Source organism: Artemia sp. Qi Xiang Cuo, chromosome 18 (assembly GCF_049724085.1).
Source record: "Artemia sp. Qi Xiang Cuo chromosome 18, ASM4972408v1, whole genome shotgun sequence".
Lineage (NCBI taxonomy): Eukaryota > Metazoa > Arthropoda > Branchiopoda > Anostraca > Artemiidae > Artemia > Artemia sp. Qi Xiang Cuo.
In genome coordinates, this window is record NC_142811.1 from 3,884,712 (window position 1) to 3,909,318 (window position 24,607).

A 24,607-nucleotide genomic window follows, 5' to 3' on the forward strand; every position below is an offset into this window, starting at 1 on the left:
TGTGTGCTAGGTCTATCGGCGGTAATTGAGGGGAAGGGACGTCCTTGCCTCCTTAGTTTTTGCTCTTGCCTAGGTTTTTAAATCACCTTTTTTTTGGTCATTTCATTGGAAAAGCCACTTGTTTAATTTAAAAAACTTGGGGAAACAATATAAAATGCGCTTTGTGGGAACATGTATTATTTTATAAACCAGAAAAATATGTATTGTTTTATGAAGTATGGATAATGAAATTTATGTTATATACTAAAATTTTTCTTAGCTGTCAAGGTTGTTTGCAGCATTTTTTACAGATGTCTTATCTCACCTAGATCGGTGATAATTAGAAATTATATTAAAAATAAGTTTTCAACTGAAACTAAGAAGTGACATTAAAACTTAAAACGAGCATACATTATTCCGTATAAATAAAAAAGATCATGGCAGTGTTGTTTCTGCATAAAATTTTAATCAAAAACGAACAAAGATTAATTTAAAAAAACAAAAGTTTTTCCGAGGGAAGTAAAGAGCGAAGTTGAAACTTAAAACGGACAAATATTATTACTTCATAGCCCATTTAATATATGTTAATATAACTAGCATAAATAAACCAACTAATTATGTTTCCCTATGCTTTTAGAATTATACAAAACTCGCGATTTACTGAAAACACAAAATAATATAGGAGTTTTTGTACAGTAAAAGCAAACCAATTAAGAACACCTTTTATAGAATCAAAATATCAGCAATCCCTCTTAGGATCAATCTCTTTTATGATAAAGCAACAATCCATTTTAGGATCTTCTTCTTTTTTTACGTTTAATTTGGTATCACTTGGCTCAGTTCAATGACTGGCTCTCGTTTTGGTTCTTAAACTTAAAAGGACATGTCATGATTAGTTTGTACACAAGTTCAATTAAGGCCATCTTGATAGTATTAGGACTATAGACTAGCTTTAGAATTTTTATCATAGCTTCAAATTCACTCTTGTATATAGAGAAATAATCTGATTTCTAGAGTTCATATTATGTCTTATTTGATCTGCATTCCAAGTGATACTAAAGCATATTTCTTACAATTTAAGACTGTATATTACCCACTATTGATATTATAGCTGGTGAGAGCAAAATGCTGCTTGATAAATCAATCCAATATTTCTGGCTGCTGTTGAATTACTTCGCGGTTATTAAAAAATATTTAGTTTTACACTTATGTTTTTAAGTTAATTTTAATTGTATACTGAAAGTTACTAATGTCGAAACTGATGTAAGACTATGAAAAGCTTTATAGATTCGTTTAGTGTTGTCAGGCTACAACCTCACTTTTGACTCTTAAATCAATAATCCTGTTTTTTATACTTGACTTTTGTGTTCTCATTAAAGCGCTAGTTTTATATAATCCTAAAAGGGAAACATAATTAGTTGGTTTATTTATACTAGTTATATTAATATATATTAAATAGGCTGTGAAGTAATAATTTTTGTCTGTTTTAAGTTTCAACTTCGCTCTTTACTTCCCTCGGAAACACTTTGTTTTTTTAATTAATATGCTATAAGACCTTCTTTTTGACCCTCTGACTGAAAAACGCTAAATTCGCCTCCGTTAGTAAATATACGCTTTTTTAACATAAGGATCACTTGCTGCACCATAATTTAGCGTAAAAATACGAACGGATTTTTTACCGTGTAGGACCATAATTGCGTAACTTACAACCATTTCCTAGGGACTATGGAGGGCCATGCCATCACCAAAAGAATAGCTATTGGACCTTAATCAGCAAATACATTTGTAATTGACTATTATAAAACATTGAGTTAATTAAAGTTTCTGTTGTAGAGTGAGAGCGTTAAATTATATTTGGTGAAGCTGAACTTTTGTCAACAAGAGGAAGGGAGGAGGGTACGTCAAGATATAGTCATTTGGAATATTGAAATTTTATTAATGGTTATTGTATGAACTTCTTCCTCTTAAGAACATTCGTTATCTTAAAAATCATTTTGTAAGTCTCGACGTCGGCTGACCATGTTAAAGACAGAGTTCATAGCGAATTCTCCCAACGGACTAATAAAACTTACTAGAGGGAATGGGAGGGGAAGTATACAAAAGGGGTTCTTTTAAACCTTCAGTTAAGAGTTTTGGACCATAATTATTACAATGGCATCGTTGTATACTTCCAAGCTATTCCACTCAAGAAATAGAGCCAAAAGTTCCACTTTTAGATACTTACGGATGGTAAAATTGATAAAAAGCACGTAGATACGTGCAATAGCTTTCAAGTGCGCCATTAAACATTATTCTAAGAAGTTCTGGTGGCCTACTAGCTCTAGCTTTTCCACTTGAGACATGGTACAAAAAGCGCCATTCGGCACTAGCAGACGGTGAAATTTATAAAAAGCACATAGATATGAAAAATAGCTTTCAAATCAGCCATTAAACATCTCTCTATGATGCTCTGCCCTGGAAGAAACAAATAGAAAAAATCAAAAAAAATGGGAGACACATCAGTGCTACCCATGCCTTATTGTTCTTTATTGTTCAAGGTGGGGGACTGTAATATCCCTGTACACGGTTTCCAACCATGATGATTCCAATGTACATTTTTCATTTTGATCTGACGCCATTTTCAAAGGATTTCAGGCTTTCCAAGTCACCGTAAATTTCTTTTCCCAATAAACTTTTACTTTTAAGATAAACTGAAATAATAGTTACTGTTCCTGAAACAGACTTAAATGGCAATTTTTTTCACAGGGCATGTTTTTTTCAAAACACATTTTTTTACTTTCGGTTACTATGAGCTGTTGTTCGATCTTTACTAGATTGCAGCTACTGCTGTAACCATGATGCCACTGGCATCCGATGGTACAGCTTTCCCCTATATATATATATATATATATATAACAGTTCAATACGTTTTGAACAGTTCAATACGTACAGCTGCATAGTTGCAACTTGCCTAGTTGCATATACAGGTTTAGTTAGAAGCTTGAGCAATTTTTTAAAGAGACGGTCAAAGGCTTTAAAAGATGCCCGTTCATGCCAATTTTTTTTTGCTTTTTGTTTCAAGCCCATTGCACTGGCATTAGAGGAGAATCGATTATACCGTCGAATAAGCAAGTCTGATAGCCCCTTAAAATAAGTGTTGTATATATAATAAAATTTTGTTCTTTGAAATATATACTAAATTTTATTCTCCCAAGTCAACTACGATGATTCAAAATTTAAATTCTAGAGGAGAGAACAAGAGGTAGGAATATCATGTGGTAGCTGCAGCGGTAGCTGCAACCTAGTAAAGAACCACAGTCCATAGTAACTAAAAATTAAAAAACGCGTTTTGAAAAAGGCTACCCAGTGAAAATAAATTGCCATCTGGCACTGATTCAGGAATGGTAACTATTATTTCGGTTCGTCCTAGAAGTAAAAGTATATTGCCAAAAGAAATTTATGGTGAATACGAAAAAAGCCTGAAACCCCTTGAAAACGTCAGATCAAAATGAAAGTGTACAATGGAATCATCATGGTCGAAAAACTTGTAAAGGGAAATTACAGCCCCCCTCCTTGAACAACAAGGAAAATCACTTTTTTGCATGGGTAGCACTGATCTGTCTCTTTTAACGGGGCCCTGCTTTTTAGCAGGGCTAGGGGGTGATCAGAGCATCATAGAGAGATGTGCAATAGCTCATTCGAACGGAAATCAAATTTGCTAGTACCCTTTTTAAGCGACCAAAAACATTGAAGGGATACTAGCCCTCCTCCCCCAAAGTCATCCAATCATAATTTTGAGATAGCCATTTTGTTCAACATAGTTCAAAGGTCCAGTATCTATGGTTTTGGTGGTGGTATGAACCTCCATAGTCCCTGGGTAATGGGCTGTACGCTGTATCGGTATCAGACTTATTGATATCACGCGTATCGGTATTGGCGTATTGTTATCGGGTGTATTGGTGTTGCCTGTATCTTAGACAGATTTTCAGTAGCTCTTATAAAAGATATTGCTCATATATACATCCTTCCTATAAATTCCACCATCAGCAAGTTCCAAATGGCAATAAAAACGGCACTTTTGGTGCCTTGTCTCAAGTGGGAAAACTGGGGCTACCAGAACTTTTTAGAGGGACCTTTAATGGCTCATTTGAAAGCTATTGCTAATATCTACGTGATTTTTATCATTTCTACCATCCGTAAATGTGATATAGCACTAAAACAAGAGGCACATTTTTGTCAAAATCCTGGGGGGGGGCAAAGGTGGATCAAACTGTCCCAGACCAAGTGAAAATGTCAGTGATTAATGAAAAATAAGCCTTATAGTACCATAAATGCATAGAATTACTAAAGAAAACTGGGCCGATTCTCTGAACTATGCAGGCTTATCTTAGCTTTGACAAGATAGATTAATGAACATAAAAAATTTAGGTGCCAAGATGAAATTTTTCGATGGGAGATTCTGGAAAATTCTTCAAGAGAGGGGGAATGGGAACATTAAAAGTAAAATAAAAAAATAAGTTTACAAATCTTAGCTGTCTGTACATTTTGTATTCCTTAAATGGGGGGGGGGGGGGAATACCTAGTTTGCATCCTCGTCCTGCAGGAGCCCATGATCAAATATCTCTAAAGTATTTGACTGACTTAAAAACAGATTGATCATCAAAACTGATTTTTTTTTTCTATATATGGCAGGTGAAAATCTTCTAAGAATTCTAGTTAATCAAAATGACTTTGGGACTGGTATTGCTGAGGTGAAAATTTTTCCAGCCAAACCTCACAAAAGGTAGAACTAAAACACAAAAAGGTCTAAACACTAAAACACAAAAAGGTCTACTTAAATATAAACCTGTGATTCCAATTCCTTATTTAACGAGTGCGTGTTATTTCCCTAACCCACTATCGGTTTGGGGGCAGATACGCGACGGCAATTGAGCCTACCCGAAAATTTTTCCCTCAAAATTTACCTACTTCGTCTCGAGCTTCCCATGAGGATGTTACTTAATTTTGGTATGTTAATTAACCATTTTTCAGTCCTGTGCCACCATACGGATTAATTCCAATCAGCCCCTACTTTCCTCCCCATCGTCACCAGTTAGAAAATTATTAATTTTACGATAATAAATTTGCAATTTTTAATCTCATAATAATTAATTTAACATTATCTTACATTACATTAATTTAATGTATAACTGAGTTTCTTCACAGAAAAATCAATTTTCTTCTTTAAATTTTACAGGAAGTGTAGGATTTTATTATAATTATTATAATTCCCGATGATCGTGGGAAAAGGAAGGAGGGGGCTAATCCAAAAGCGTGCCTAAAATCACCAAGGACAAATTACTTTGGAAATTCCAAACAGAACCTAAACTTGACATTTCAAAACTTTCTTCTAGTATTCCTGGCAAAGAAGTAGCATTTCCGTGAAGAAAAACATATTCAAAGTCACGGCCAATTTATTTGGCATCCGTATTTTAAGCCTATGAGCCCAGGTTCACCGAACTAGCCGCCATAAGTGGGTCACCAGATGAAACTTTCACCATCCTAGTTAACAACCATAGTGCAATGAACTTAACCCGAGTAGTTAAGCAACTGAAAAACTTGTTTATAATTAACTTATTTTACCTTTGGGTGTTGCTAATTTGGATATACACGTTGAGCACTTTAGCACATGACTTAAAAAAAAAAAAAAATTTACAGAAATTGCAGCAATGCTCAGAACCATGAACGTATCCAGGATTTTCTTTCGGGGGAGGGGGTTACAAAGGAAAACTTTAAAAGACGCATCAAAAATTTGCTTATATACATTTTTGTTATGGTTTTACGAGTCGGACTATTCTTTTTTACGCTCGAATATCGGGCTACGGATCGAAGAGGTAGGCAGGGGGAGGGGACAAAAGCCTATATTTCAACAAATTTATGGGTTCTTCTTATTAAAACTATTGAATAATTGTTTTTTATTATCATCGCCGCCCCTCTCAAAAAAAAAAAAGAATTTCTGCGTACCTGCCTGCTACACATGAAGCATTTTAGTGCTTGACTTAAAAAAGTTTTGCAGAAGTTGAAAAAATGATCAAAACCATATATTGTATGCTAATAAGATATTGATCTCACGCATGCACGTAATTAAACAGGGACGGGCGAGGGGCTACAGATAAAATGTTTTTGGATATAAGTTAAAAAAGAGTTGCGAGAATTATTAAAACGTATATTATAAGCTGATAAGATACTGATACAGCAGTACCATAGATACGGTTTGATGCTGATCCTTATATTTGTTGATATCAAAGCACCCTTTGATTCCGTCGAGCAAGAAGCTGCCTGGTGTATAAGCGAGGGATGGGAATCCCTCGCATTTCGCAGAGCTATTAAAAGGGTACTACGAGGGCACACAGATGAGGGTACGGGCTTATGGTGAAGAGTCTGAACAATTTGCTGTGGATTCAGGGGTAAAGCAAGGCGACGTCCTGCCCCCTATCATTATCTACTACGTAATTGACTGGATTATGGAGAATTGTGAGCATACACGAAGTAGTGACGGTTGAGAAAGGTGTTCTGGTTATTGACTTTGACTATGCTGATGACATGCCCTCCCAGAGGACGATTCATAGAAATCCCGAATGATGATGAACAAAAATGCATACTACTTTGCCATAGTAGGATTAAAAATGAATCCAACAAAGGCCGAAGTGGTTTCTGCCATTTCTCAGAGTCCCCTTCTATATCCCTGGATGGCAAAAGCATTGAGAAACTTGGAGAATTCGTCTTCCTCGGATCCTTATCGATTCGGAGGGATTGGGGGTCTGACCATGAACAAAGACGTCTTCAACTAGCCTCTGCCAGTTCCGCTTAGCACATTAAACCACAATGGAAGTATCGAATCATAAGTCTCATTGAAAATTAGAATTCACGAGGCAATTATGAGAAGCACTATCCTATAGCACTATCTATATGGGTGTGAAACATGGGCTGTCGAAACTCGAAATAGTAGAAACCTATATGATTAGATGACACGAATGCCTCCTTCGTAAATTACACGTCCCGTAAGTGAACAATTTTTTCATGTATTTTTGTCCCGTACGTGAACAAGTATCCAACAAGGAGATCCGTGGGCGCTGTAAACAACAGTCTCGGAAATGGTAAAGAAACGGGGTATTGTGTGACTGAGCCATTTTCTAAGGCGTGAAGACCATCGATGCATCTCGGATTCCGCTATTGAAAATACAGCCGCTTAAAAATAGGAGCGGTTGCTCTAGAGGCCAGAAGAAACATTGGTAGTAAATGATAAAAGCAGCGTAGATCCGCTTGAAGGCTTCCATCTCTTCGGTCGGGTCTGGGGCAGAATCGAAGCCATGCTTCACCACGTCCAAGCCGCTGTACCTGACCATGCCTCAAGGAAGACATCTGTTGGTGAAAATATGTATGCCGGGCGAGGCGGAGCAGCGTCTAGTTCCCATCAAATGCAAAGTAAGTAAAGTATACACATAATCAAAGAGAGAAAGGCTTCAAGTAAAGCGTTTTATGATTTAACTTAAATAACAAAGATTCAGAGAAGTTGCAACAATGACCAAAACTCCAACCCGTGGCTTCACCAAAGTGTCAAGATTTCTGTCATTTAGCAGACAGTGCGACGTAAGTAAACCATTTTTGTTTTATATCTAGACTACTTTATAGCAACTGTCCTTCCCGCATTTCTTGCGCAATTACTTCCTGTCGAGACTACCAGTGGCGTAGATAGGGGGCGTGGTTAGTGGCGTGGTGCGGACTGGCCTGGACGGCACAGAGGGAAGCAGTGGCTTAATTTTGTCAAAATCCTGGGAAGGGGGATTTGGAGCCAATTTTCCCAAATCAACTTAAAATGACAGTGAAAACTGAAAAATGAGTCATATATTACCATAAAGGAAAAGATAAAGAAAACTGACCAATTTCTCTGGATACTTAAATTATGCAGGCTAATCTTAATTCTGACAAGGTTTTCGCAGAAACTAAATTTCATTTGGGGTGGGTGGGGGTTGGGCAAAATGAGGACTGAGGGGATTTGGATCTGGAGGAGGGCAAACTTGGGCCTGGAGGGGGCAGTTGCTCCCCTGTCCCAATAGAAAATTACGCCCCTGGAGGGAAGAGAACAAAAAGAGTAGTATAAGCGGTCTAAATTATATTACGTCCACGGAAGATCAAGCTCCTATTTCTGAAGACACCGAAGCAACCATTATAAGCATTGTATAGAGCGTGGTCTGGATTGAGAAGTAGGAATTCTTGGTATCAAAATTGAATGCGCTACCCCGCAATCCACAAGTTCTCCTAACCCGGTCTTGTTGAAAAAAAAAAAAAAAAAAATCTCCACTGAGAAACTAAAACCACATCCTAATTCCAATACAATTCCAGAGCTCAAAGTATTATTATTTGTGTAAATAATTGTTCTACTTTATGGCAAGTATCATGTTCAAACACATACACAAAAAATATATGCAGTTGAATATAGTTAATGTTATCCTCACCATTTTCAAACGGTTCGTGGTAACGAACTGTAAGTAAGGAGCGACTCGGCTCAATACTAACCGAAAATCTAAAAAAAGTTTAGTCGTACCCATCAAAAGTTACGAGCCTGAACAAAACTGCCTTATTTTCGGAAAAAGGGGAAACACCCCCTAAAAATAATATAATCTTAATGAAAATCACATCATCAGATTCAGCATATCAGAGAATTCTACTTTTGAGGTTTCAAGCTCCTATCTGCAAAAATGTGGAATTTTGTATTATTTGCCAGAAGAAAGATCACGGATGCGTGTTTATTTGCTTTTTTTCCCAGGGGTGATCGTATCAACCCAGTGGTCCTAGAATATCGTGGGAGGGCTCATTAGAACGAAAATTAAAATTTCTAGTGCCCTTTTTAAGTGAGCAAAAACTGGAGGGCAACTAGACCCCCCAAACTCATTTCTTCTCAAAGTTACCCGATCAAAATTTTGAGATAGCCATTTTGTTCACCATGGTCAAAATATAATAAAAATCTTATCTGCAAAAATGTGGAATTTTGTATTTTTTACCAGAAAAAAGATCACGGATGCGTGTTTATTTTCCCGGGGGTGATGGTATCGACCCAGTGGTCCTAGAATATCACGAATTTAAGATATTAGAATTAGAATGCTGCATGCTGAAGATGTGAGTCTGAAATTGGAGTTTCTAAAGTTTGAGTTTTGGAAATTTGAAATTTGAGGATAGTGATTAGGACAGGTGGAGGAAGACATTTCTTCTCCAAATACAAACCTGCGAAATAATATAAAATTCAACTTATTCTACAAACTAAATATAATAAGTCTGTCAGTTTTAATTAGTGTTGACAGATTAGAATGAATACAATTTAAACATTTCAACAATAAATTGATATAGTTCAAAGTATATAAATATATATATTAAATTTATATAAACTCAACGTAAATAATATAGTTATATAGTTCAATATAGTTTAAATTGGCGCCCCGCCAATTAGATTAATTGATTACGTAGGGACGTTCAACTAATCAATTAATTAATTAATTTCGTAGGGACATATAAGTATTTCTGTTTTGCAAGAAGATACAAAAAAAAACATTTTAGGGGAATTTAGAGAGGAGATTTAAGGGAATTAGATTTTTTAAAATGAAAATTCCAAAGATAGTATATTCTAGATCTAAGGGAGAGGGGAGGGGGGGAGGCAGTTGTCCTTCCCAGATTGGCATCCCTGTTGGTCTAAAGAAATTCAATAACTCTATCATCTCCTATATTCACACGTGTTTGACCAATGATAAATTTAGGTCCATTCGATAAAATGCTTATATCCTTAGATGTAAAACTTTGGACGATAGATGGAGGGCCAGGGCAAACTCTAGGAAGGAAAATCCTTTACTGTTGAAAATTTTCAACATTATCATCAACATTATCAAATTATCATCTCCTATATCTGAAATCTTACAAGGAGAAGAGTAACCAGACAGAACAGACGGCTGTTCGATCACAAAAGGCTGAAAAGACCAAAACACAGATACGCAATAATTCGAGAGGTATTGAGTAAAATAAAAAATTACGAACATGATAAAATTAGACTAAACTCCAAAGGAAGAAGAGGAAGAAAGAAAAAGAAGTTCCTAAATCTAAATTTCATTTGCTAACATCCTAAATTTCAGTTTGCGGCAGAATGACGGTCAGTAATTCAAAGGCGTCACTCTGCCTTTACTGGCGTTAACTCATAAATTTTTTTTTTTAATTAGCATTAAAACATTACAATGAATGCAAATCAAACATTTCAACAATAATTTTACATGGTGTACATCCTAAAAAAAAATCCATGTCATCCCATATCAAAAATCTGAAACCTCACAACAGTAAAAATATACCAGAACGTTCATATGGATCCAAAAGGTGTTAAGTCACAAACGATTTTTTAGACGATGTTGCCTTTCAAGCTAAAATAAAATGAAAATAATCATATGTATATATGACATGTAAAACTTTGAATCGAGACAGCAAAAATAAAATAAGATAGAAATATTCAGGCATTTTTTTAGTTTAATTTCCCCTGTTTTAATAAAGTTTAGCCCATTATTTATCAATATGGATATTTCCATTTCATTTAATATGTCATAAAAACAAAAACCAGTTGTTTGCTCAAAGTATTCATAAAAGTGTAATAGAAAGATAGCTAAATGAGCTCAAAAAGTTGATGATGGGGTGGGAGCATTTCAAGTTTGGGTCAGAAACTTATATTTCGTTTCAAATATCAGTTTTTTTACTTTTCACAAAGTTTTGGCCTTTTAAGAAGAAGAGGTCATTGTTCAAATGTTTCATTTTTTTTTTACTTTTTGTAGTTTTGTCCTTTTGGCCTTTTACAGTTTTGGCCTTAAGGCCTGAAATAGACCAATCAATCCAATTGCTTAGTTAAGCTTCAATTATAGTCAAGCTGCAAATTTTAAAGTGGCAGCTGCATGCAGCTGCGGCGGTGTTTTTTTTTCTTCGTAAAAATTAAGACAAACCATCTCAAGAATATGTAACTTGTTTCATTTCATCGATCTGCTTTCTTCCTCTATTTATAGAAGTTTCTCTGTGTCAAATTCACTTTTATCTTTACAAAACTTCTATTTCTTTTATACAATTTTCCATCTCTTCATGTTTAATTTAAAAATAATATTTTCTATTTTCGTTTCTATTATTATTTCTTATATTTTTTTTTAAGTGAGTTTAACATCAATTTTAGTTTTAAATTGGAACTTCTAGAAAGGTATAGTCAGAATAAGAACAAACCATCATGCTCCCCTCCCCCTCATTTTTTTCAATTTGTCCCTCCACCGAAACAAATTCTTGCTTAAAAGTCAATTAACAATGAATGTAAGGAGATAAGTGTGGTAAGGAAGTAAGCAAGGGAATTATACAAATTTTGCCAGTCAATTTTAGGAGTTTTTTATATGCACCGTAAATCAATCGTAAATGTGCCAACTAACAAAAAAAAAGAAGAAAATTCAGCTTTTTGAAATAGGTCATCCAACAAAAAATAATAAAAATAAAACCAACAAAAAAACATAGTTTTGCAACCAGTTTTATGAGTCTTGAAGTGCCCAGGGCACCGAAATTAATTTATAACCAAACTTAGATTGTAATCTAAATCATTGCTCAACGAAAATATATACCTAGCCCACTCTAATGCTTAACCCTCAACATAAGGACCAATTATGAAGAAGCGGAATAGTAATATGATTTAAATTTTATTTAATTACAACTTAATTTGAGACCTCAGTACAAGGACCAACTATTTACAAGTGGCAAATTTTCGCTGTTTAAATTATAATTTAAATTTCAGTTGTAATTAACTTTAAATTACATAATAAATTAAAATTTTGTGTAAAATTCAAAGTATTTTCGAGTGAAAAATTAATGTTTAATTGAAAAATTGTTGTTTAATTAAAACCAAACTGTATAATGTTAATTTAAAGGTATTGCGTAAAGTTAAAGTATTGTGAAACAGAAAAATGGACCAAAATTTCAATAAAATTACAACTTTATTAAAATTAATTATTTGTTTAAAGCATTGTGGAACAAAAAAAATGAACCTATTTAACTCTTATACTTCGCCCTCATCATAAGGACCAATTATGTATAAGTGGAACAAGGGGGCCAATTCATTGAAATTTAGAGGCGGGGGGGGGGGAGGAAAAGACTAATTTTCATTAAAAATGCAAATAAAAAATACATTTTTTTGGTAAAAATATTCCCCTCCTTAAACATAAAGGAGGTAAGATTTCGCTTTTTTTCAATTTTTTACTGCAAAAAAGGAAAATATATTTTTCAAAATTCAAGGTGCAATTCTCCCCCCAATCGGGACCCCTGAAGCGGAATTTTCGAGTGCTTTAAATTTTAATTAATATAAGTTTAATTTTAAATTTCAATGACTTAATTTGAAACCGCAGCATGAGGACCGATTATTAATAAGTGGAACAGTATTGTGATTTATAGATTACATTTTAATTATGATATAAAATATATTCAAAATGTAAATTGTAATTAACTTTAAGTTAAAATATTAATTAAAGCATTGTATAAAATTCAAAATGTTTTATAACAAACAACCTGAGCACTGTTAAGCCCTAGCCAAATGTAATAATTATTTATAATTAGAATAATATTGTGATTTAAATTTTAAGTAATTTTAAATTTAATTGTAAACTGATAAATTGCATAAAAATCAGATTATAACGAATAAAGGGCCTGATTCACTGTAATTCTGAGCCCTCAACATAAAGACAGGTTATGTATACGTGGTCCTTACAGCATTATCAAAAAGAATCGCCACAATAACAGCACTATTAAAAAGGCAATAAAATCAGGGATTTTAAATAAACGATTAATAATAAAAATCAGCTAAACAAAAAATATAAATAAATAGTAATGATAATGAAAATAATGATATTAAAAAAAAAAAAAAATCAGCGATACACAGTGCATGCCAAATGTTTGCATTCAAAAATAAATCCTGTGAGCTTGGTTTATACACAATATCCAGGGTTGTTATTCCTACAATATTTATGTTAAATGAAAGTTTTAACGTTACAATGATAAAATATGAATGTTAAATATTAAAATGGAAAAAAGATAAGGTTTAGGGGGGAATTTAGACATTACAAATCTGGGGAAAAATACTGAGAGATTAAACTAAGACACGACAGAAAACTAGGCATCGCGTCAAAGACTAACTAGATGGATTTTTTTTTTACCGGATTCGGGAAACTAAAAAAAGTGGCAACCCTGGTATTAATAAAAAATAGGCAAATTTCAAGGATTTCATTAGGGAGGAAGGTTGTTGAAGTCCTCCCTTAATGTTGTTCGCAAAGTTTTAGTAGAGGACATTTTTAATTAAAGCCAATTCCTCCCATACGAATCCTTAAATAACAATTGTTAGTATATCAGACACTAGAATACAAGAAAATGGGTAAAAGAGACGCAAAAACAGAAGAAATACCTCACAATACCTCATTTACGGAGAAAACAATACTACCATTAAAAACCCAGCTTTAAATCAGACTTTTCAGTAAAATAAAAGACAAATACATTCTGCATAGCATCCGGCACCATAAACGTTCCCAGAATTTCTGCCGGGGAGGAGGAGAGCGCGAGGTTTTGCTAATTCAGAAGGAGGAAAGAGGGAGGGGGAAGGAGATAAGATGAAGAAAGGGAGAAAATAAAGTCATTTTAATGAATTTAAGTTTTGTGTAGTCTTGTTTTGTAGATCATCAAAATTGCATATTTATCATATGCATCGTAAAAGCAGGAATCAGGCCTTCCACCCCAAAATCAAGATTCATACAACGTAACCTAACCATCTTGAAATACAAAGATATTAAAATAAAACACTTCTTCTCCCCCTGAACTCATCTTTCGTTAAATAATGCAATTACTCTTATTATTTAATTTGTTTTTTTTCTTTCTATTCAGGGGGGGGGGGTAGTTCATGAATTTGAGTGATTATATCCTCCTTGAAAATTGTGCGGTTACATAAAGGTTTTCTTAGACGGAAAGAGCATTTCCGGGTTTTCTTAGACGGCGAAGCATTTCTTTTTTTATTTCTAAAAAACATTTTACAATATGAATGAATGATTTCAACCAAATCTTTTTAATTAAATTTTTAAAAGTTAAGTGTCAATGATTTTTTAACAGTGTCATTATTTTTGATAGATTAAAAATGAAAACAAAAGAAGCATCGCTCAGTGGAATGGATCAGGGATATACACAGGGGGCCTCCATGAAATCCCAATTTTTTCCAGATTCCTGGACACTTCTTCTTCAAATTATGAAATACAATTTTTATCCCCCCCCCCCCATATCCATAAAAATTTTCTACGTAAGTGCCTGGAGTAAAGGTTTGAGCATTTTGATTATTCATGGCAGAACCAAAATCTATAAATGATTTGGCTAACCAGGGCCGTATTATGTATTTTTTTGGGGGGGGGGGAGTTCAAACTCCCTACCCTTTGGATACGGCCTTGGGCTTAACCGTTCTTCTTTACGGTTACGGATCGCAAATCCATACCGTTCAAGAAGTGACGAACATCATTTTCGTTTCCAGGATATGAATGCTAGCAGCGTCCAGTTTCAAGCTAATTTCGACACTTCGGCAGAAATAATGGCAACGCTGACATGCAGATATAACAATTACGGAACAATCTAACGGTATATTATGGGCAAAGTGATTATTTCAAACATTACCTATAATTCTCACGTAATCACTCTGACTTTTTTGTATATATGGGCACTGTGAATAAAAACAATCAATCACTTGGCCTAGAGCATAGACCCAGATAATTTTACATCAATACATCTGCTGTAATACAAATAAAATCAAACCCCTGACTTTAGAGAGTGGTTTAGAACTAGTGGGAAAAGGCCAATCAGTTTGATTTAATTTAAGAACTTATATTCGATAATAAGACAGGGAACTTTTTTCGCTGCTTCACAATATAAATAAAAAATTAACATCTAGAAGATTTATTTCTTCTAAAACAGTTCTGAATGTTAACTTAAAAGCTTATTTCAGTACCAAAAGTAACATTGTTTCCTCTCAAGTAATACAATTTACTTTTAAAGTACCATAATTTTGAACAAAATTTAACACGACTGAGTCTTAGCCACAAGTAATTTAAAAATACTACTTTAAAGTTAGTGGAGATAAAGCTAATTACTTTGATTTAATTTAAGGATTTTTAGTTAATCAGGAACCACCTGTTTAAAGCAGCCTTACCAATCATATTTGATTACAAAAAAACTAGCCTATAAATCTTCATCACTATCGCGATGATCAGCAGATTTGCCTGCTCCACTGGATACTTCCATGTCCACCTCCATTCCATCTGAGCCTCGAATATCTTCATTCACCGGTTCTAAAAAAAAATTCAAATATCTAGTATTGGCTATTAAATTTTAAAGGATTATATTACTTTAAAATATAAGAATGAAAAATAAAAATAATATAAAAATTAAAACCCTTTTTCCCAGGAATTTATTGACAGACAAATTTACAAAAAATACAAGCCAGAGAGCATTTCGGTTCGTTAGGACAACCGCAAACTCAAACACATGCATTATATAAATAAACAAACAAAAAACAATAGCCTTTACTAACGGGCTAACACGCTGAACGGTAACTACGTCAAACGGTAATTTAGTTAATGCTCTACTAAAACAAAATAACACAAAATAATAATTCAAATTACAATATAAATATCTTGTAGATACCACTATATTTTGAAAGATTATCTTATTTTACATAATTGGTAAGTGTCCGTAACTCGTTACCAATCACGAATCTGAAAACAATCACATGATGTTTCTCAATAGGTACCCAATGACAAGGTAACATTTCTTAACGGAATAATCAAGTTTCTGTCCTGACAAGAGAGCATATATTTGTTCTTGTTTATGTCGTGCGACATGTCGTCGATCGCCATGTCATCCGTTTTCTTTTGTTATACTTCCCTGTCGTTCGACAGGATCTGCTGCCCGCTTATGCAATTTGAAAGGAACCCAAGAGGGTCTCAATTTTTTTTTTGCTTTTGTGAATTTGCCACACTGGGGTGGCAAATTTCTCCTTCTTTCTCTTTTCTCCTTCATCTACTCTACGTTGCAATGTTTCTTGTTTGTGCTTTTGCTCCCATATTGTTATTATATTCGTGTTTATTTTTGAGGGTCTAAATATTTTTGTGATAAAACATACCCTTTGTTTGGAGTGGAGCTCCATTTGAATATTTGTTTTTGTTCATTTTGTGTGTTAAGAAAATCACAAAATCATAACAAATGTATTTAAGTGTTTGATTTTATAAAGTGGCGGCTAATTATAAAAGATAGATTTTTTTTTTGAAGACAGTTATAAAAAGTAAGTACGTTACATAATAGGAATCTTATAGAAAAGTGGGAAACTAAAAAATGTGAAAAGTAAAGAGCCATAAAACGAGCAAAAATTAAGCCATATAACAATTCATGCTTAAAACGAACATAAATTACTAAGAATGAATATATGAAACCTAAAACGAACAAAATCAAAACGAATAATTGCAACAAAGCTAAAAATAACAAATACTACTACAAAACACAATTTATAGAAAAGAATTTTCGGTACTGTTCTGTTATTAATTTAAAAAAAAAACAACAAAGTTTCCCGAGGTAAGTAAAGAGCGAAGTTGAAACTTAAAACAGACAAAAATTAATACTTTACAGCCTATTTAAAACATATCAATAAAACTAGTACAAATAAACCAAATAACTATGTTTTCCTATGCTTTTAGGATCATGCAAAACTAGCGCTTTAATGAAAACACAAAGGTCAAGTATAAATAAAAGGATTATTGATTTAAGAGTTAAAAGTGAGGTTGTAGCCTGACAACACTAAACGAATCTATAAAGCTTTTCATAGTCTTGTACCAGTTGTGACAAGAGTAACTTTCAGTATACAATTAAAAGTATCTTAAAAACATAAGCGTAAAACTAAATATTTTTTAATAGCCGCGAAGTAATTGATCAGCATACAGGAATATTGGATTGATTTATCAAGCAGCATTTCGATCTCGTCAGCTATAATATCAATAGTGGGTAACATACAGTCTTAAATTGTAAGAAATATGCTTTAGTATCACTTGAAATGAAGATCAAATAAGATATAATATGAACCATGGAAATCTGATTATTTCTCTCTGTACAACAGTATATTTTAATTTTTGACGTAAATTAACAAACAAGTCTGTAGCTCTAATGCTATTAAGATGGTTTTACATTAATCTTGTGTATAAATTAATCCTAACATGTTTTTTTCAGAACCAAAACTCGAACCAGGCATTGAACTGAGCCATTGCGCAGAAGTGATACCAAATTAAACGTAAAAAAAAAAAAAAGAAAATCCTAAAACGGATTGTTGTTTTATCTTAAAAGGGATTGATTCTAAAAGGGATTGATTCTAAAAGGGATTGATAATATTTTGATTCTATAAAAGGTGTCCTTAATCCTAAAATGGATTGTTGCTTTATGTGAACTATTGTTGCTTTAGCTTTTACTGTGCCAAAACCCCTATATTATTTTGTGTTTTCAGTAAAGCGCTAGTTTTCTATAATCCTGAAAGCATAGGGAAACATAAATAGTTGGTTTATTTGTACTAGTTTTAATCCTAGTTAACTAGGATTAACTAGTTTTTTGTCTGTTTTAAGTTTCAACTTCGCTCTTTACTTCCCTCGGACAAACTTTGTTTTTTTAAATTAATCTTTGTTCGTTTTTGATTAAAATTTAATGTAGAAACAACGCTGCCATGATCTTTTTAACAACCTTGACAGCTAGGAGCAACTTTTAGTCTATAACATAAAGTTCATTATCCATACTTCACAAAACAATGCATGCTTTTCAGGAAGGTTTGTTTTTTGATGAGCAAAAAGCTGTTTTTACTCGGCCGACTTCGCCTGAAAAAGCCATAACGAAGACAGGGCTTTATAAATCACCTACTGACTAGAAGAAACTAGAAGGCTACTGTAATAAAAGAGAGTTGTTTAAGGGCTCATTTAAAAGCTTATATTTATACCTAACTGATTTTTATAATTTGACTTGATAGCACATTCCCACAAAGTACACTTTTAGTTGTTTTCCCAACCTTTTTAAATGAAACAAGTGCCTTTTCCAGTGAAATGACCAAAAAAAGGTATTTTTCAAAACCTAGGCAAGAGCAAAAACTAAGGGGGCAAGGACATCCCTTCCCCTCGTTTATCGCCGTTAGAACTAGCACGCATGCTTCATCGCAGAGTGAAGTTTGAAGGTTCAATTCAAAACTGTTGATCAATCAAGCTTAATATTTGGTAGAATTTTAGTTAAAATTTTTTTAATTTTAGTTAATTTGTTTTCGCAATAATCTTTTACTTTTAAGATGAGTAGGCGATTTATGAAACTTACTAAGAGGGTCTGGAGGGGAGTATATGTGAGGGGTTCTTATAAACCTCTAGTTTAAGGGCTATGGACCATAATTATTGCAATGGTACCGTTTTATGCTTCCAAACTCTTCCACTAGGAAGTGGTACCAAAAGTGACCTTTTCAGTGTTATATGGCACTTTTGGATGGTAACATTGATAAAAAGTACGTAGATATGAGTAATAGGTTTAAAATAAGCCTTCCCGGGATGTCTTAAAAAATGACCCCATCACGTTTGAATAAATAGTGGATTATTTGAAAAGTAAGCATAAGAAGGGACAAACCATGATCGAAAAAAAAAATCCAAGCTGGAACGAACGCATGACAATCTAATTTGAAGTCCAGCGCTGTACTCACAGAACCACGCTTCTAATAATTTAATTTAATATATTGGTGTTTGAAGGAATTTAATTGCATAGCTTCTTAAGGGGGCCTGGAGAAGGAAAATGGGGGAGTCGTTCTTTCAAATCTCCAGTTAAGGGTTCGGAGACCACACTGCCTTTCCATGACGATAAATAAAAGTTCAAATAGGGATAAAATCCTTTTAATAAACAGTGATGATGATAACAGTGATAGAAATTCACAAAAATACCAGATATTTCGGTCACATATACAGTGACCGTCATCATTAGTAAAACTCTGGTATATCTGGTATTTTTGTGAATTTCTATTACTGTTTTCATCATCACTGTCTATTAAAAGAATTTTATCCCTATTTGAACTTTTACTTATCGTTAAGGGTTCTGGACCATAATTAGATAAAAAAAAGCAAGTTTTTTTTATCTGAAAGTAAAGAGTGACATTAAAACTTGAAACGAACAAAAATTATTCCGTATATGAAAGGGGCTGTACCCCCTCACCGCCTCGCTGTTTACGCTAGAGTTTTTATTGTTAAACAAAATAGAGTTGTGAAAAGGTCAGAGTTTAGCGTAAAGAGCGAGGCGTTGAGAAGGGGACAGCCCCTTTCATATACGGAATAATTTCGGTTCGTTTTAAGTTTTAATGTAGCTCCTTACTTTCAGTTAAAAAAACTTGTTTTTTTTATTTAATTTTTGAATGTTTTTGAATAAATGCAGGTTTTGATCTTGGCTCACATTACATGAATAATTAAAACAAAATTTTCATAATAATTTACTTTTATTTGGATAAATGGATTTATTGAAACTTGTTTAATTTTATTTACGAACGTTTTTATTAGTAATAAATATACATAACTTACGAATTAACTTATGCAACAAACTTCTGTATACATATATTTTTAATAAGTATTTTAGGACGGTCGACAGCTAATTCATACCTCGCGCTTTAAGCGAAAAATCGAATTTATTTTCAATTCTTTAAAAGTGAATGCTTCATCACGAAAGCCGGAAATAATAATAAAAATCTCTTATGAAAGTAATAAAAAAATTTTTGGCTTAAAGAGCGAGGTATTGACTAGGGGGTGAGCCCAATCATATATGTAATATTTTCTGTTCGTTTAAAGTTTTGATGTTGCTGCTGTTGCAGTTGAAACCTTGTTTTTTTATATTTAATTTCTGATCTTTTTTTAAATAATGCTGGGAATAATAAAGTCCGGCGTCCCCTTCATAGCAATGTCCCTTGCCCCATGAAAACTTCCTTCATGGAAAGATCCTCCTACATAACCCCGACCCCAGGCACGTACGCAGGAATTTGTTTCGGGGGGGCCCAATTTGTTTCGGGGGGGGGGGGCAAATCCTTCAAACCCATTATTCTGTGAGGAAAATCAGAAAATTATGGGAAAATGAAAAAAAATAGTGAGATGTCGGGGGGGGGGCAGGCCCGGAGGCCCCCCCCCCACTACCAGGTAAAATCTCCCCTGAAAACGTCTGTACTGTATACTTCCCAATAACCAATAGTATATGTTAACATTGGGTAAAGTTCATAACTTTCAGCCCTCCTCCCGGGAACTTCGGGGGATTAAGTCATCCTAAAAGACATACTTATAATATTTTCGAATATGCTCAACAAAACGTCTATCTCAAACTTTTGATCAGGTGAGTTTGGGAAAACAATGAGCGTGAGAGGGGGCCCAGTTGCCCTCCATTTTTTTTGGTCACTTAAAAATGGCACTAGAAATTTTAATTTCCGTTCCAATGAGCCCTATTACGATATTCTAGGACCACTGGGTCGATACAATCACCCCTGGGGAAAAAAAAAAATAAACCGCCACCCGTGATCTTTCTTCTGGCAAAAAATGCAAAATTCCACATTTTTGTAGATAGGAGCTTGAAACCTCTGCAGTAGGGTTGTCTGATACGCGAAATATGATGGTGTGATTTTCATTAAGGTTCTATAATTTTTAGGGGGTCTTTCCCCCTTTTTTCAAAAATCAGCCAAATTTTCTCAGGCGCGTAACTTTTGATGAGTAGAATTAAACGTGATGAAAATTATATATTTAAAATCAACATTAAAATTGAATTCTTTTGATGTATCTATTTGTATCAAAAAACTGTTATCTAGAGTTTCGGTTACCATTGAGCCGGGTCCCAATAACCAATACTATATGTTAACATAGGATAAAGTTGATAACTCTCAGCCCTCCCCCTAGGGGCTTCGAGGGATCAAGTCATCCTAAAAGACATAGTTATAATATTTTCGACCATGCTGAACAAAATGGCTATCTCAAAATTTTGATCGGGTGACTTTGGGAAAAAATGAGCGTGGGAGGGGGCCTAGTTGCCCTCCATTTTTTTTGGTCACTTAAAAAGGGCACTAGAACTTTTAATTTCCGTTCCAATGAGCCCTCCCACGATATTCTAGGACCACGGGGTCGAAACGATCACCCCTGGGAAAAAAAACAAAAAAAAAAACAAACAAATAAACACGCATCCGTGATCTTTCTTCTTGCAAAAAATGTAAAATTACACATTTTTGTAGATAGGAGCTTGAAACCGCTGTAAAAGGGTTCTCTAATACGTTAAATATGGTGGTGTGATTTTCATTCACTTTCTACGGCTTTTAGTGGGTCTTTCCTCTATTTTCCGAAAATCAGCCAAATTTTTTCAGGACCGTAACGTTTGTTAGGTAACATTAAACTTGATGAAACTTATACATTTGAAATCAGAATAAAAATCTGATTCTTTTGATGTATCTATTGGTATCAAAATTCCGTTTTTTAGAGTTTCGGTTACCATTGAGCCGGGTCGCTCCTTACTTACAGTTCGTTACCACGAACTGTTTGATTATTACAATGATAACGTTTTATGCTTCCAAGATTGTCCACTTAAGAAGTGGCACCAAAAACGTTGTTTTCAGTACTATATCTCACTTACGAATGGTAGAATTGATAGAAGGCACGTAGATATGAGCAAAAGTTTTCAAATGAGCCATTAGACATCACCCTAAAAAGTGCCGTTTTTAGTGCTATTTGAAACTTGCAGATGTTGGAATTTAAAGCAAGAACGTAAATATGAGCAATATTCTTTATGAGCTATCAAAAATCTATCTAAGATGTTCTGGTAGCCCGCTAGCCCCATCCCTTGAGAAACGGCATAAAAGGTGCCTTTTTTCGTGCCATATTGCACTTGCACAAGGCGGAGTTTATATAAACCACGTACATATGAGAAATAGTTTTTGAATGAGCTCTTACCCATAGTGAATGAAATATAGTGAATCTGTATGGGAAATGTGTTAGGCACAATTATTCTGCATATTATGAAGTAAGAATAGTTTTCTAACTTCACTGTCCAAATACTTTACCCCCATCCTCCTATGTACATATGCCCAAATGTACATCCTCCTATGTATATAGCCCAAATTATATATTTCCCATCTATTCTTCCACTTGTCTCTGTCTTAGAAAAAAAAGTTTCTGTATTAATGACGTTGGTGCTTTTAGCTTAGTGTTTGTTCGTCAACTTTTTTTTTCTTTATTAAGTGAAACATCCAAAGGAGTAAAATAAAAAACAAAAAAAAGGAGAATGTTTCTGTTTTAATGGCCTTGGTGCTTTAAGCTTAGCGTTTGTCAGTCGATTTTTTTCCTAATTTCAGTGGAACGTCCAAAGGAATTGTGAAAACATACACAATATATATTTCGCATCGAAATTGATCTAAGTTAACTATCATTTTTACAACAGAAACATCAAAATTCATCTAAAGAATTTTACACCACAGATAACTGAGATTTTAAATAGGGTATTATAGAGAAAAAAAAACAATAAAAAACGAAGTGACAATTTCACGCATCAACTTATTAAATAAACATAAATTCATGGCAAGTCTTTAAAGAGAAAACGACAGTAACGAGGGCAATGGACTCATCAAGTGGGTTCAAATGCTGGGACAGAGACGCGATTTTTCCAGGGACATACTATTACTATTCAATTGTGGGTTTTTGTTCTAATATGTACTTGAAATTATAATTGAAGTTTTTCTTTTAAAGGACAAATGAACTGAATAAATAGAACTGTAATCCATTTTAACGTAACTGGTTTAATCATGTGGCGAACTAATTAATTTGAAGTGATTTGGCACTTTCACGTGTCTACACCAAAGAAATAAATTTTGAAACAATGAATATATGGTCACTAGGAAGATGAAGAAGAGGAAGAACAATCGAACTAATATTTTTTTTTTGTATACAACAAGGCCTTTTCAGAGTTGAAACTGAGAGAGAATATAAACCACAATTATTTAAAAAAAGCAAAGAATCTAAAATCAAAAGAGGAAAAAATCCTTTTATCCTTTTTAATATTTTATTTTCTTTGAATTCTTTCCTTTTTTAACCTGCTAAAGCAAAAAGGAAAGAAGAAGAAGAATCAAATATATATTTCACCTGTCTAAAATAAAGGATTCTCAGCGTTGAGACATCAAACACCTTTAAACCAAAACTGTTTTAAAAAATCAAATAATCCAAAATCAAAAGCGAAAAAAAAAAAAAAAAAATCAAACCAATGAAAAATCCAAGAATCAAACCTTTCTTTTTATTCTCTATCTTTTTATTATTTTTCATTTTCTTTCCTTTGAGTTCTTTTTTTCTATCCTTTTTACTATTTTATTATCTTTAAATTTTATATTCTTTCCTTTTTTTAACCTGTTTTTAGGGATAAAGGAAAGAAGAAGAAGAATCAAACGAGTATTGCATCTGTCTACAATAAGGCATTCTCAGCGTTGAAACAGGGAAAGAATTTAAACCGCAACTGTTTTAAAAGCAAAGAATGCAAAATCAAAATCGAATAATAAAAAAAAAAAAAAAAATCAAACCAATGAAAAATCCAAGAATCAAACCTTTCTTTTTATTATTTTTCATTTTCTTTCTTTTGATTTCATTTTTTCTATTCTTTTGAATATTTTTCATTTTTTTTAACTTGTTAATGGAGTTAGGAGAGAAGCAGAATAAGATCTAACAAATATTTAATATGTCTACAACAAGGCATTCTGAGAGTTGAGACAGGGAAAATATTTAAACCACAATTGTTTAAAAAAAAAGCAAAGAATGCAAAATCAAAAGCGAATAAAAAAAAAAAGAAAAAAAATCAAACTAATGAAAATCCAAGAATCAAACCTTAATTTTAACTATTTTTCATTTTATTTCTTTTGATTTCATTTTTTCTATTTCTTTTGAATACTTTATACTTTAAATTTAAATTTTTTCCTTTTAACCTGTTAAAGGAGAAAGGAAAGAAGAATATAAAGAATATTTCACCTGTCTGCAACAAGGCATTCTCAGCGTTGAAACAGGGAAAGAATTTAAACCGCAACTGTTTTAAAAGCAAAGAATGCAAAATCAAAAGCGAATAATAATAAAAAAATAAAATAAACCAATGAAAAATCCAAGAATCAAACATTTCTTTTTATTATTTTTCCTTTTCTTTCTTTTGATTTCATTTTTTCTATTCTTTTGAATATTTTTCCTTTTTTTTAACTTGTTAAAGGTGATAGGAGAGAAGCAGAATAAGATCTAACAAATATTTCATATGTCTACAACAAGGCATTCTGAGAGTTGAGACAGTTAAAATATTTAAACCAAAATTGTTTAAAAAAAAAGCAAAGAATTCAAAATCAAAAGCGAATAAAAAAAAAAGAAAAAAAAATCAAACTAATGAAAATCCAAGAATCAAACCTTAATTTTAACTATTTTTCATTTTATTTCTTTTGATTTAATTTTTTATATTTCTTTTGAATATTTTATACTTTAAATCTAAATTTTTTCCTTTTAACCTGTTAAAGGAGAAA

At 33.3% G+C, this 24,607-nt stretch overlaps 1 protein-coding gene across 1 annotated transcript in view; it reads right to left on the reverse strand.

Annotated features, from left to right (window-relative positions):
• Window positions 1-10,812: 10,812 nt before the first annotated feature.
• The window catches only part of LOC148941132 (uncharacterized), a 104,327-nt gene continuing 90,532 nt past the window's right edge, over window positions 10,813-24,607 (reverse strand). Inside the window, exon 14 of the mRNA XM_089103952.1 lies at window positions 10,813-15,353. Coding sequence (XP_088960078.1) covers window positions 15,244-15,353 — 110 coding nt within the window. The 3' untranslated portion in view covers window positions 10,813-15,243. The remainder of the gene's footprint in view (window positions 15,354-24,607) is intronic.